Below are 14,096 nucleotides of genomic sequence, written 5' to 3' on the forward strand. Positions count from 1 at the left end.
CTCTCTCAGCTCTGGAGTACAGCCATGGCATTTGGGATAGCATAAGCCACTGGGGAGGATAGTTCTTGCAAATCCTGCCCTCCCCACTGTGCCATTAGATGAGCTGCTTTGAGCCCGGCCTGGAAACAGCCTACCTAAAAGAAACTATTCTGTTTTCCTTGCAGTATATCCAAGCTTGCCGCAGCACCTCCAGTACGATTCCCGGGAGGCTAGAAAAGCTGGTGAGTGTGAGCAAATTGCTAGAGGAAATGGCTCATTGTCTTGAGTTGGGAGTAATACCAACCTCTCTGCTTCTTTGCAGGTGAAGCTCTCAGGTTCCCATTTGACCCCACAGTGTTACTCATTCATTACTTACGTCCAGGTAAGGCCTAAATTAACTGTGGGAAAAGCCTATCAGTCAGCATCAGGCTATCTGATGCCGAGTGGTGTAGCAGCTGCAATACATGGGCACCTTTGGGGATTATTAATCTTCTTGACAATGATTTGAGTTTCTTATATTTCAAGCTTTACTATGTCAAATAATAGAGTAAGACTTTCCAGCACCACTGGGACCAAGCATGTTGATTTCTGCTTGAGCAGGGAAGGAAGGTGTTTGGGGAGCTGTTTTTTTATCTTTTATTTTCCCACCTCTGTTCATGCCATTTTTTTTTTTTGGATGAGATTAATACTGCTGTTAACCACAATGGCAAATAAAGGTCAACGACACTGCAGTCATCACAGTGTAAAGTAATGTGGGTGCCAACAACTGCAGAGCCGAAGATGGGATTTTGCTGTTTGGAGAGCAGTTGGATGCTTGAGTGAGGAACTGTACAACAGACATTGCATACTGGGGAAGGTGTAGTGGTGTGCAGAGCTACCACTCCTGGGGACTTCTCACACGTACATATTTCTGAATGTATAAATTATGAAATTAGCTTTTCCTTCCTTCCTTTTTTTGAGATTACCCCCAAACCCATCCTTCGTGTATCTTGTATGACCTTTCTGCCATCTAGCTGGTCATGCTGTTAGCTGGCCAGAGCCAGGACATCTCTGGCCTTACTTGGCTGGCCTTTCTTCCCTGCTTACTCTCTAATGCCACATCTTTTGGTATTCTCCTTCAGAACATCCACAGTGAGAGCTTAAGCTTTGCAGAAGAGAAGAAAAAGAAGAAGAAAGAGGATGAAGCTGCTACAATCTCCACAGTCATGGTAAAATTGACTCTCTATTAGAACATGGGCTGTATTTGAACTCGGAATTATACTTCAAGGCTTGTATTACCTGGTGGTTTCTTACAGATCACCAATGAGAAATTGTCATTTGAGCCTATAAGTAAAAATCAAATTTATTGTACCTTAACTTCAGAGAAAAGTCTAAAAAACCCCCAAACAAATAAAAAACCAACCAAAGCCACCTTCACTAAATGCAGCATAGAAGCTCACAAACATGAAACAAAGGTAAAATCGGGATGATTTGTCTTGTCTGATACTTCATCATTTGGGGTAATTGCAGAAATTGTCTAATATATCGGAACCAATACTGCACCGTTTTTAAGTGTTTCTTAATTTTATCAGTACATTTAAAGTAGTGTCTTCCACTGAACTAGGGCAGTTGAGAAGGGCAGGATGATTTGATTGGGAGCAAGTGAGCAGGTTGGCAGGTTCCTGGTCTCTTTATGCCCTTTGTGCTCCCAGCCAGCATCTCCTTTGTCTTATCAGTTGTCCCAGACATTTCTGTGATGTTAAGGGTTTAAAAGCCACAAGCATGATCTTCCTAGCTGTTCCCTGAGTGTATGGAAATAGGCTGAAATGCTGCATGTCCTTCTACCACTCTTGTCATCATGGGAAACAAACATCAGCAGTGGTAAAAAAACAGGGCAAAAGTGTGGTGATAGAGCAATGTGCTTATTGCCTGGAAGGCAGATGCTTGTGATGCCTCTGCAGAGCTGGAGCAGAGGAAGTTTTGCTCTGGCTGTCAGGCACATCAGTGTACTAGGACTGCAGTCCACAGCCGAACAATACACGGGAGAGCCTCACTGTAGAACCATTGTGGGACCCAATTTAAAACCAATAACAAACTGGCAAGTCTTGCTGGGGCAGGACCGGTATGGAGCAAGGCTACTGAAGGTGCTTTTCTAAACTGGAGTGTTGAGCTCTTCATGTCATGCTGCAGCATCGTTGTTCACTTCCAAATCTGATCTGTCACCCTCCTCTCTGCATTTCAGGCTAAGGTGCTCCGGGACACCAAGCCAATCCCAAACCTGATTTTTGCAATAGAGCAGTATGAGAAGTTCCTTATTCACCTCTCCAAGAAATCAAAGGTAACGTAAAGCAGAGCTCCTCTGTGACCTAAATCAGGTGGGACAGTGGCATAGTGGAGAGCTGTTGCTGTTCCACCTTTTAAAACCTTCACTGCTGCTCAAAGCAGGAAAGGACCTTACCACACTTTCAGCCTTTGCCCAAGCTCCTGGCCCAACACTACTGAAGTGCTGTCACACTGGCAGCAGCAGCTGTTGATGGCAGGACTCACACTGTGTGCTAAGTTTCTGCTCAACCAGAAACTCACACCTAATGCCAGCTTTCCTCACCCCGCTCCCCCAGTCTCGTTTCATAAGGAGATAAAGGCACCACCATGAGATACTACATGAGAGTGAGAGTAACTGGTAATCACTTGGCTTTTACAAAAACGTAAATGGCTCACTGGGTTGCATGGGGGCAGGTGGTTTTTCACTTACTTTTTGCTTCAGTCCTGCATTACCGCTGTGAGGGACTCAGCCCTAGTGCTGTGCAACGCACCAGGCAGGGTAGAAAACTAAACTAAGATACTAATGGCATAATGTCCTCTTCCCCTGGTTTCACCTCGGTTGCTGCAGGTGAACTTGATGCAATATATGAAGCTAAGCACCTCCCGGGACTTCCGCATCAACGCATCCATGCTGGACAGTGCCTTGCAAGAGCGTAACACAGAGGATGTTGAAAATGAGCCAGTCAACAACCAGGTCAGAACTCACTTAGCTGCTTTTACTGACATGTTTCCCCCTCTTCTGAGGCCAACTGTATTTGTGAGCTGTTCAGGTATGTGTGAAATCAGGACAGTTTGTCTTCCCTGGGCAAGCTCTTGCTTTAATACTAAGCTGATACAAAGGAGTTACTCTGGCTAACGTGCCCTACACTCCAGGCCTCTGCCTTGAGTGACCTCCATTTCCATACACCAATTGCCTGTAGCTCTGGTCTTTGGGAAGTGAGACTGCCTTAAGGCCTTGTTGTTTGCCTCAGCAAGGAGAGGCCTATCAGCATTAACTCCAAGGACCTGCTGGCTGGCCAGGATCAGACCTTTGCAGCATGATGTGGATGGTTTTGTAGGTGAACAGCTGGCAGGGCAAATGCCTTAAGGCATTCTCCTCTCCTTCCTCTACTAGATAGTGCTGGTGAAGGTAACACAACCTGTACTGGATAAAAAAAAAAAAAAAATCATCTACTGCGCTGATTGTCCAGGTTTTTATTGGTGCTTCTGTCCATATTTTCCTGAGTGTTTTAACAAACTGAAATCCAGCACAAACAGTCCCTGTCCTGTGCCTTTCATAATCTGGGGTCTAAGTTCCACCATGAATAGGGGGGACATAGAGAAAGCCTCAGTGGGTGAGAGGAGTCCCATATTCAGGTAATTTTGTTAGGCAGGAAAGAGCTAAATCCTGTTCTGCACATCTGGTTTCTTGCTTTAGTCTAAGGAATGTTTACCTAAACACACCAAAGCAATCACACTGTACTGCTCCCCTCCCCCTCCCTCTCCAGAGCAGCACTGCAGAGCAGTCAGATGAGAACCACGAACCCAAAAAGAAGAGACGGCGAGAAAAGTAAAGCTGGGGTTGCTGCTGCCTCCTCCCACAGCGCCTGTTCTGGGGCAGGCTTGCCCTTGTCTCGGAGAACTGCAGCTATGGAGATGATGGTTTCTTGTTTCTCTTGCCAAATACTTCTTCCTTCGTGCCCATGGGCACGCAAGCAGCAACTCTGGCCCCTGCCTTGAGTTTTACAGCTGGCTGCTGCCCTCTGAAGCACCTCTGCTATTCAAATGTGCTGCTATCAAAATCTTCTTCCCCAGGAACATCCCTCCTTACAGCAAAAAGGAAACAGAGTGACCAGGACCAGTCTCTGCCAGAAGATCCCTTTCTGAAAGGACAGCCAGGCTCTGGCACGCGATCTGGACAATTGTCATTCTGGCACTTTAACGTCATCATTTCTTCTCCAGTGAACCTTTGGTTATTTCAATTAGCTGATATATATCCAGTGCTTCTCCTGGAAGACAATGGGACAATCAGTTCCCTGCCTTCTGCAGTACACTCAAGACTGTGTAACATAAGAGAGTGACGGTCGTGATTTGCTTTAGCTCAGAGCGTGTAGCACAAAAAGCCCTAAATTTATTCAAACTTCTGGTTTGGGTGGTGGTGTGAACGCAGGAACCAGCACCAGTAGGAAGCTGGAAACACGAGCTGTTCTGCCTTGGAGTTGAAGCGTGGTGCTGTGCACAGCTCCTGAGAAGCAGAGGGGCGACAGCTTCCTCGGGCAAGGCTGATTTTGCTGTAATGTTTTTGCTGACCCTGATGCGATGCACTTGTTTAATCTGCCTTGTTCTTGGTAAGAAGTTCCCTTTTTGCCCTGTTTCTAAAAGCACCCTTTCCCTGTAAGACTCTTAACAAAGGTTATTTAAGGTGGAGTGTCTGATGCATCCAATGACTGAGAGAAAAAAATCTGAGGGCAGGTTCTTCTCCTTATCTGGGAAAATACTGCAGCACCTCGAGGAGGAGCTGTTTAAAGCTGCTCCCAGCCAAGAGTTAAATGTTTGCTTGCAGCTGTTAGAGGGTTATAGCAAGTGCAAACAGGATGACTCTAGGCCTTGTTGGGGAAAAACACAGCAAGGCCAAGGCTGATCTCTGTGCTGGGCTAAGGAGGAGGTGGGGAAGGAGAGAAACCATCCGAGACTGGACAAGTTTGGGGCTGGAGGGCAAAATATCCAGGGTTGTAGAGGCACCTCCTTTCAGGGAAGGAACGTTTCCCTCGGGGCTGTGTTACAAGTGCACAGGAGGGCTCCTCTCAGGGGCACAAAGCACACATGTGTGCGGGATAACAGCCAGGCCCAGCTCATCACTATCAGAAATATCTGGCAGCAGCACGAACTACTTGGGGACTGAGAAAGGAAAGAGGTAGAGGGGGACTAGCAGCAGGGTGGTGGTTGCCCTGGTGGGCAGATGATGCATCAGGAAGCAAAGGGTCTCAGGAGGTGCCTCTGCTGCACAGAGGAGCCCTCAGGGAATGGCTGCTTAGGCTGAGTGCCCTGCCTAAGCCAGGGGAGGCTTGTGCAGAGGGGGTCAGCTCGCATGGACACCACTCACCTTGAGGGATACCGTACTTCTTCTCCATCCCGGTTGGATTTGATGGAGTCATGCAGGTCATGGTCACCTCTTTCCTCAAGCACTGGTCAACATCCACTGCACTGAAGAAAGCCACTGACTGGGGCAGATCCTGGAGGCCCAGTTTGTAGGCAAACATGCACCTGGAAGAAGAAGAGACTGAGGTGGGACGGTGCCACACATGACGCTTGGCCTTGTCACACCTGGCTGTGATCAGCCAGAGCCTCAAAAAACATTGGCAGCCATCACTAGAGGTTACTCTGCACCCATGTCCCCCAGCAGCTGGAAGATGAGGTGCTGCTTAAGTCCCGGGGAGGGGCAGGAGGGTCAAGTATTGCTAAAGTGGCTGTGGGAGGAACAGAGCAATGGTACATTGAACCTCTGCGGAAGAAAGGAAGAACCCAGCCCTCCCCTGCTGGCTAATCCTCCCAGCCAGAGCAGACGCTGGATTTTCCCAGCAGGAAGCCCTGTGCTCGCAGGAGCCGGCACAAAGGCACGAACGTCAGGGCATCTGCCCCCGCTGCGCCTGCCGCACCAGCACAGAAAGTCTGTTTGCTGTATCCCTGCCTCAGCACAGGAGAAAATAGCTCAGCTTCGGCCGGCTCCTGTATAGCCAAACGCCCCACAGCGCCAGGAAGGGGATCTGGCAAAGCTGGATGTGCTGGAGCCAAACCGAAGGGAGCCCTTTGAGGTCAGGAGCTTTCTAGGCTGAGCTTAACTTCGCGTGAGTCAGGGAAGCAGCGGGAACGCCCCAAGCTGTGGAAGGGCAGCAGCACAGGTGCTCGCAGCAGAGACGAGCAGCCATGCCCCTTGCTTGCCCCTGAAGGCGGGGGGGGGATGAGGGATGGGGACAGTTTCAGGCCCCCAGCTGCTCAATCACGCCCAAGGGCTGCTGACACACCACGGTGGCAGACCTGAAGGGAGCAGGAGGTGATGCGCTCGCACCCCAGCAGAGCAGAACGATTGGCCCTGTCTCTGCAGGACCCAAAAGCTGACGATATCCCCCTCTTGCCAGCACATTATCCCTGGAAATCGAAGCTGAGCTCCATTTATAGCCACCTGAGTCACACGTGAAGGAACTGCAACCTCCAGCACTGCCAACTTCCCTTGAACAGAAAGAAACTGCTCTGCGCCAGCTTGCTGCGGGCAGAGCTAACGCCTTTGCTGCCACTCCAGTCCCTTGAGCTTGCCCTGTCCCCCCAGCAGCACTGGTGCTGATGCCCAGGAGACACCGCAGCCGCCTTATCTCACCTTGTGAGGAGGTTGGTGATCTGCAGGGCCAGGGCTGCCCGGTAGCGATCTTGCTGCTGGACCAGGTAGCGTACCTCATCATGGATGCTGATGCAGAAGCGCCCATTGATGTCAAACTCCTCGAAGAGCCACTTCATGGCAACCAGCATGAGGTGCAGGTAGTCAACAGCTGAGCTCTGCACCACCCAGTTCACTCTGCTGGTCAGAAACTGGTGAAAAGAAACACAGATGGATGCTAAGAGAGCACTGGGGTCCAGGGCCTGGACCCAATATAGGATAGCTCCTGGGAGAAGCCTGTTAAATTCAGGGTTGTTGGGTTTTCTTGATGGCACACAGATAAAGGAAAGGGGCTTCCAACATGGTTCTAAGAGCCTACTGGGTCTCCAGCACCTAAGAGCTGAACTTTCTGGAGAAGACAAGCCAAGCTGAGAGCTCAGCAGTACAGAGCCATATCCTTACCTCCCCCTTGACCATGGCGGGCTCCAGGGCCCTGCTAATGTGACAGCCCAGCACTGGGGTCTGTGGGGAAGGGGATAAAGCGATGCTCTCCAGTTTGTTGAACATCTCTGACTCGGTGCCTCCAGCCCACACTCGATGCTCCACAATGTTCCACTTCCTCCGGGACCTGGTAGGGCAGAGGGGGGGCGTTGCTGGAAGCGTGCAAGGAGGCTGCAGGCCCCGTTTGAGAACCTCAAACACTCTGTCCTCGTTTGGAGCACCTAAATGAACCCCTGCAGCCTCCTGCTACTAATTTTTCACTGCGAGAGACTAGGAGCCCCCAGCCCAAACCTACTCAACCCTGGGGGGTCAGGGAGGGAGGACTCCCTTCTCTGGCCACCACTTGCAGGGCTGCAGCTCCCCCCGCCTCGCATCCCAATGCCACCAGAGCTGCACAGGGTCAGAGCATCTCACCTTTTTGCAGCTGCTTTCTGGAGCTGCTGGACATCCTGGGCCGACACTGACCCATCCTCTGCCCTCTCCACAGCCAGGTCCAGCTCCTTCACCAGCCACTCCCCCTCCTCAGAGAGATGAAACCTGGAAGGGAGAGCAACTCATGCTGAGGTCCCCTGGCTCACCGCCACCACCCCAGTCCCTGCTGCCCCTCCATTTGCCCCAGCAGCACCCACCTCCGGACGCCCTTGGTGACCGCATACATCTGCTGCGCCTTCTCGCGTGCCTGCTGTTGCGTCAGCCGGTGGTTGAACTGCATCAGCAGCCGCTCAGCAAAGGGCTGCCCAGCCCCGTAGATGCGTCCGTAGTTGAAGACCTTGGCGTGCTCCCGGCTGATGCCCACCGTGGCGGCTGTCTTGCTGTGCAGGTCTGTTGCGTTGCTCTTCTTCCCCTGCAGAGTCATCCAGCCGAAGGCCGTGCAGCCTGCCAGGAAGGGAGCAGGGGTTGGACACCAAACGGGACGGGGCTCAGGGGGTCACCCTGCTACCACAAAACCCATTCCCCCGCGGCGCAGCCCCAGCTCACCATGCATGCCAGTAAAGTGCGCCTCGCCGAGGACAGCAGCTATCCAGAGCTCTTGGGAATCCACGTCTGCACCCACCAGTGAGTAGCCAGGTGGCACCTGGACCATGGCTTTCAGCTCGCTGCCCACCCGGTCTGCCTGCAGGACACAATGCCCAGCTCAGCACAACCCCTGCACCTCCCTTTTCTCCTCAGTGGCACAGAAGCAGCCTTCCTCACACAGCTGTGGTGCCCCAACACAGTGCTCCCCATGCCCCTAAATTTTGCTCTGAAAGTCAAAACCGGGTTTAATGTACACATGGGGCCCACTTGGTTACTCCCCCCAGGCTTTTCCAGGACAGAGAAGCCAGGAAGAGGAGCCTGGGGAAGGACAAATTCTGAAGTTCACAAGCCTCTGCTGACTCCTTCCCCTCTCCCAAAGTCAAAGCACATCAGCAAGAGAAGGGTCCAGCACCCGCCCTGCCACCTCAAACCCCACCAACCAGCTCCAACTCCTATTTCCAACCCAGGCTGCTACCACCAGTCCGCAACACAGGAGTGCCCCAAAACATCCTCGCAAGGACCCGAGCATGGCCATACCCGTGCATTACTGGCCGTCAGCCACGTGGGCTCCACTGCCCGGCGGGTGATGGTGCCTGCAGTCACCACCTGCGGCAGGATGGCTCCGTAATCATCCTCCTCGTTATAGTCAGGGTGCCTAGGACAGAGGTGAGGGTGAGCATCATCCTGTGATATCGCTCCCAGAGCAGCACAGAGGGAACAGTGGTCCTAGCTGGGGCTGTTCCTCCCCATACCTGGTCACCACGCGAGGCAGGTCCCCTTTCTTCAGCCACACCACCATCTGGGAACTGCAGGGACATGCGACAGGAGAGATGCTGAGCCCCCCACATCTGCACGACCTCCCGCAGCCGCGATGCAGCCTCCACCCGCAGGGTTGTCACGATTCAGCTGAAGGCAGCTGCTCACCTGATCCGCTTGTGAGCATTCCTCCAAAACGAGATCATTTTGTTAATCTCCAGGGCTCTGGTCCCATGGATGCGGCCCACGGCGGCCCGCAAGGTGCCATCCTCCATCTGGGGCAGGAAATCCTTGGCAAAAGGGCTTCCCACATTGTTCTCGTTGCCATCCTTTAGCAGCAAAAGACATGCCAGGGCTCAGTGTGGCACCACTCCATATCAATAAAGTTCTGTGCATCTCCCTGTCCCAGCTGCAGAGATGCATTTCTACCACCCAATCCCATGGGACAAGATCACAGGGGTCCCAGGAGTGCTGCAGCACCAGGGTGACAGGCAAGGCGACACAGCTGGGCAGCAGGACAAGAGGAGCTGGGACTCCACCAGGGTGGCCAGGAAGCCCCCAGGAAAAGCCCCAGGAGCATCCAACTTGCCTTGTGAGGCAGCTTGAAGAACCAGCACCCAGGGATGTCGACATCATTGTAGGGACCATTGCCATGGTGGTACAAGGGTTGGCTCCTCATGTCCACTGGCTTGCACAGCTCATTCGTCTCCTGCAACCAGCGACGACAGGTGATGCCAGGAATGCCCCCAGGCATGGCAGGAGGGGGAAACTGAGGAAACAGGCACCAATCTACCACCCCATCCCACAGAAAACTCCCTTTACCTGTGCTAGACTCTGGCCTGCTCTGTCCATTTTCTCCTCCCCGTCCAGCTGGCTGAGCTCCTCCACCTGCGGCAGAAGGACCACAAGGGAAGCCAGATCAAACACCAGTTCTCCAGTGACTTAACACAGAGCCACACATAGGGGCATGTTTTCACACGCACACAGGAAGAAGCCCAGCCCCACGTGTCCCTCCCACCAGAGATAGCCCTTCATCCCTTCTTTCACCTTCTGCCACATCATGCTGCCGTCCATCACCAGCAGGTCGTCCTCCACAGCAGCCTCCAGCCCTGGGGGCTGCTCCTTGCCTTTCTCCAGGCAGTGCTGCCTGTACAGGTACTCGATCACCCTGGCAGGGAGAGGGCAGGGCTCACACACCTGCAACAGGGCCCAAGGGTCCTGGGCAGGGTCCCAGGGGAGCTCTGCATGGGGCATCCACCAGCTCAGCACCCCTCACCTGTGTGGGCAGGGAGGACCCTCTGCCTCCGAGGAGGCTGCCAGCAAATTGTCCTGCCGTCCCGGCACCAGGTAGCCCCAGCCACGCTTCTCTGAGTAATGGAGGGGGAAGCCATCCCAGGCCAGGCGCATCAGCTTCGGGGTCACTCTCATCTGCAGGCTGATGAGGCTGGGTCCTGGCACCCACCCTGCCTCCTCCAGGCGTGGGCACAGCTTGCGGTACCAGCTGGGGAGCAGCAGGGATGGGTCAGACAGCGCAGGGTAAGCCCCAGGGACACCCAGGGTTCCCAACTCACCCCGGGTGGCCTGGCAGGTGCTGGAGTCTCTTGGGTTGCAGTGCAACCGTCTCCTTCAGACGCTCCAGGCAGACCTGGCTCGCAGGGACTTTCAGCTCATCCTCGCTGGGGGGACCAGGGTCTGGTGGGGCAAGGAGGACTGGCTGGCAAAGAGCCCTCTGTGCCACCCCACTGGGGACAGGGACCTCGAACCAGCCCCCTGCCATGTGCCCCAGCATGGGGACACAGGCCAGCGATGCTTCATCATGCCAGCACCAATCCATGTCCTTGCACACCCGTGGGAAGGCACCCCTCGAGCATCCCTCATCCCCAGGGATCACCAGCACTCACCTTCCTGCCACTCCTGCGCGGATCCATCTGCATCCGCCACTGCAGCGGAGGCTTTGCTGTTCCTGTCCTGATCTTTCTTCTTCTTCTTCTTCCCTGGATTCTTCTTCTGTTTAAACTCCTGCGTGTCCCACTCGAGATCCCAGAGCCAGGGGTCATCCTTGTACCTGCCGACACACCGCTGTCACACCACAGCTTTGCTCCCCACCCCAGCACCCGCCCACAGCCCCCCATGGACCACCCAGCGTCTGGTCTCTCCTGTGAGCAGCAGGACCTACACCCTCAGCCCACAGGTACCTGTCCTCGTGCAGCAGCTGGCAGGCATCATTAGCCAGGTTCATCAGGGACTTCTTCATCTCCTTCTGCAGCTCCTCATAGACACCCTCAGCATCATCCAGGTACCTCTTCCAGTTCCCGTTGACTGGCAGGTAGGACACCCCCATCTCCAGCATCCCTGCAAATGTCACGGGGTGGGGGCACCTAGAGCCCAAAGCAGTGAGGAATTAGATGTCTGCTGGAGAAGATCTGCCCTGGAAGAACCAGACTATGACAGACGCAAACACGTCTTCACCTCGTTTCCCAGCCCCACATGACCATTGATGCTCTTTCCCTAAACTTGTAAGGATCCCTGTATATTCTGACTGCTCTGCACATAAATTGCTGCCCTAAAAACAACCCTGCACAACAACCTCAAAGCTGTACCACTCTGATCTGCCTCATTTTTCTTGCCTCCTCCAGCCACACTGTGCTGCTGTTTATTCCTTCTCACCTACAGGAGAGGGTCTGAAGTCCCTCCTGAAAAGGGGTTCAGAGCCGCCCCAAACTCTCACTGCAACCCCAAGGACGAGAGGAGCCACATTCCATTCCCCAAGGGACCACGATCCTCCCCGCTGCTGGCCAAGCCCACAGCCCTTGGCCAACGCCGGACAGAGCTTGGCAGCTCTCACCTCTCCATGAAGAGTGGCAGCTGCTGCTGAAACACCTCGTGGGTGGCCTGGACATCATGGGCACAGTAAGACATCAGGTCCTGGGGGCAGAGGCAGGTGAGAGCAGGCAAAGCAGCCACCCCCTCCACCAGCACTGGGCAAGGCACCGGGGCTGCGGGAGGATAGGGGATGTCACAGCCCCATGTGCGCCTAACGCCGTCACAAGAAAGGGTGGCAAAAAGGAAACTACCCCAGCAGCTGCGCTCGCCCCGCTCCCATCTCTGGCTCCTGCTGCCCATGGGGAGGTTGGGATGGCCACCCGCACCTGGAAGTGACTCCTGATGTCGTCCATGGTCCCCTTCACAAAGAGCTCCCGTGCGTCCTTGTCCAGCGGCTCCCCCCCGACGTAGAGTGCGTGCACGTCTGCCAGGTTGTTGATGCTGCTGACGTGCACCCAGTCCCACGAAGCGATCTGCGAAGGAAGCGGGGGGGGTCAGACAGCGCGAGACAGGACCAGCCACAGCTGAGATCAGGAGCAGTAAGGGATGTTGCTGCTCCATTTTAAACCAAGGCCACTTCATTTGGCAACACTGGGAGAGCTTCACCCAGCAGAGCCGCTCCAACAGCTCCTACTCTGTCAGTGCAGAAGCAGATGGTCCCAGTACAGTAGCAAACGCTCCTATAACAGGATCAAACAGTCCCCTGCCACACAGGCCACTGGCAGGGCCTCAGCTCCTTTACTCACAGCCGGACCCTCCGTCTTCCTGCGCGTTTTCTTTATGTGCTGCTTGACCTGCTGCAGTCCCTTCCTCTTGCCGTGCTTGGCAGCCATCCAGAGGCTGCGCTGGAAGCCTGTCAGCCCCGAGATGGCCATGTGCATGCTCATGGTGTCCAGGAAACGCACCTGGGAGCCCTGGAACACATCAGGGGAGAGAAAAAGAGATGGTTTGGGATATGCTAGAGGAGAAACGTGCTGCCAAACGTCCTGCAGCTGCCAGCAAGCACCACCCTGTATTACAGACCTGCAAGTCCTCTGCTCAGGCTGCTTTTGCCAAGGAAATGCTTTGCTTCCCAGCACCCCACTTTTGAAGGCCAAGAGCATCCCCAGTGCAGGCTGTAAGCTGCTTAAAAGTTCCTGCCATGTCCCCAGCTGCAACTCTGCAGCCTCTACCAACTTCATGGGGTACAAGAATACCTGCCCTTAAAGAAATCAAACCTCAACCTGTTCTGCAGGATGAGACAAGCACAACCCTGGGGTATCTGTGCAGAACAGCATCTACCAAAATAACCCTGAAAAGCCAGCACAAACGACTATTTGGGTAATAAACTGCAGCTGCCAGCACAAGCAGTGGCACCATGATTACCTGGATGAGGTACTGCTCCTTGATGAATGCCCGGTCGAAGGCCACGTTGTGCCCCACCACCACTCTCTCTGGCCAGTCCTGCTTGCCAGCATAGCCAGCGCCTGCCGGGCTCTCCAGGGGAATGAGATCGGCCAGGGTGAGGTGGCTGGACCAGGAGTAGCGCTGCTCCAGCAGCCGCCTGCTGCACCACGAGTACCTACGGAGGACAGGTAGCACCCCCACAGCCATAAGAAATAAAGTAGAGGCTCCCAGGACCAAAAGCACCCGCTGTGACACGGGGTGCTCAGCAGGATCCCACCCGCGGGAGGGAGGCGACCGACCCCAGGGAGCACTGTGCTCACTAACCAGGACACACATCCCACAACCCAGAGCTGCGCTCTGGGGCTTTGCTGTGCTTTCCCTGCAAGCCGGTGGTGGTTTGCAGGAAAAGGCTCCGCTGGGGAGCATCCCCATCCTTCCCAAAGCTGTGTCCCCCCGCCACCACGAGGAGCACAACCCCAGCATCGCAGCCGGGACCGCATCTCACCAGGCATGCGGCGAGACCGCCACGGCCAGCGTCGGGCAGTGGCCATCGGTCACGCACACCTCCACGTCCAACACCACTGCCCGCTCCTCGGGGAAGTCGACGGCCTCCACTTGCCCGTCAGGGCTGTAGCGGGTCCAGCCGAGCTGCCAAGCCCACTGCGCGGGCATGGGGGGCAGCTCACACCGCAGCAGCTCATTGGCCGCTTCCAGGTAGGGCAAGCTCTGCTTCTGTGCCAGGAGGCGAAAATGCTCGTCGATGTTGTCCCCGTACATGCGGGGCAGCTGCAGGTCCACATCGGGCAGTGTGGAGGTCTCCTTGCCCCACAGGTCATGGTGCTGCAGGTGCTCCACGCTCCTCTGGATCTCTGCTGCAGAGTATTGCACCTGGGCCCCCCGAAAGATCTGCTCGTGGAGCGTCCTGGACAGCATCTGGATGTTGAGGGGGTTCATGCGCCGCTGGCCCTTGGCCGGCTCCTGGCTG

At 54.7% G+C, this 14,096-nt stretch overlaps 2 protein-coding genes across 2 annotated transcripts in view; one reads left to right on the forward strand and one right to left on the reverse strand.

Moving 5' to 3' along the window:
- FANCI (FA complementation group I) overlaps nucleotides 1-3,870 on the forward strand; it is a 24,501-nt gene extending 20,631 nt beyond the window's left edge. Inside the window, exons 32-37 of the mRNA XM_026856269.1 lie at nucleotides 165-221; nucleotides 302-361; nucleotides 1,101-1,187; nucleotides 2,201-2,296; nucleotides 2,849-2,974; nucleotides 3,768-3,870. Coding sequence (XP_026712070.1) covers nucleotides 165-221; nucleotides 302-361; nucleotides 1,101-1,187; nucleotides 2,201-2,296; nucleotides 2,849-2,974; nucleotides 3,768-3,833 — 492 coding nt within the window. The 3' untranslated portion in view covers nucleotides 3,834-3,870. The remainder of the gene's footprint in view (nucleotides 1-164; nucleotides 222-301; nucleotides 362-1,100; nucleotides 1,188-2,200; nucleotides 2,297-2,848; nucleotides 2,975-3,767) is intronic.
- On the reverse strand, nucleotides 3,194-14,090 carry POLG (DNA polymerase gamma, catalytic subunit). The gene is made up of 22 exons (XM_026856270.1): nucleotides 13,617-14,090; nucleotides 13,091-13,286; nucleotides 12,472-12,639; nucleotides 12,052-12,198; nucleotides 11,748-11,827; nucleotides 11,098-11,280; nucleotides 10,804-10,967; nucleotides 10,474-10,594; nucleotides 10,179-10,403; nucleotides 9,950-10,070; nucleotides 9,724-9,790; nucleotides 9,492-9,613; nucleotides 9,071-9,231; nucleotides 8,899-8,952; nucleotides 8,684-8,801; nucleotides 8,108-8,243; nucleotides 7,759-8,005; nucleotides 7,544-7,666; nucleotides 7,091-7,256; nucleotides 6,632-6,840; nucleotides 5,363-5,523; nucleotides 3,194-4,268 (listed from the first exon to the last, which is right to left on the reverse strand). The coding sequence occupies exons 1-22, from the start codon at nucleotides 14,063-14,065 to the stop codon at nucleotides 4,207-4,209; spliced, it is 3,480 nt and encodes a 1,159-aa protein (XP_026712071.1). The 5' UTR covers nucleotides 14,066-14,090; the 3' UTR covers nucleotides 3,194-4,206.
- Between the last annotated feature and the right edge of the window lie 6 nt (nucleotides 14,091-14,096).

The sequence above is a fragment of the Athene cunicularia genome (genome assembly GCF_003259725.1).
Source record: "Athene cunicularia isolate RWA chromosome 10 unlocalized genomic scaffold, athCun1 chr10_part1, whole genome shotgun sequence".
NCBI classification, from domain to species: domain Eukaryota; kingdom Metazoa; phylum Chordata; class Aves; order Strigiformes; family Strigidae; genus Athene; species Athene cunicularia.

Bases quoted from the DNA above. Each gene is read 5' to 3' on its own strand.
- POLG (XM_026856270.1), bottom strand. From the start codon at position 14,065: ATGAACCCCCTCAACATCCAGATGCTGTCCAGGACGCTCCACGAGCAG. The intron at 9,232-9,491 runs GCAAGTTGGATG...TTGCTGCTAAAG, and splicing joins TCTTCAAGCTGCCTCACAAG to GATGGCAACGAGAACAATGT. The intron at 8,006-8,107 runs GTGAGCTGGGGC...CCTTCCTGGCAG, and splicing joins GCACTTTACTGGCATGCATG to GCTGCACGGCCTTCGGCTGG.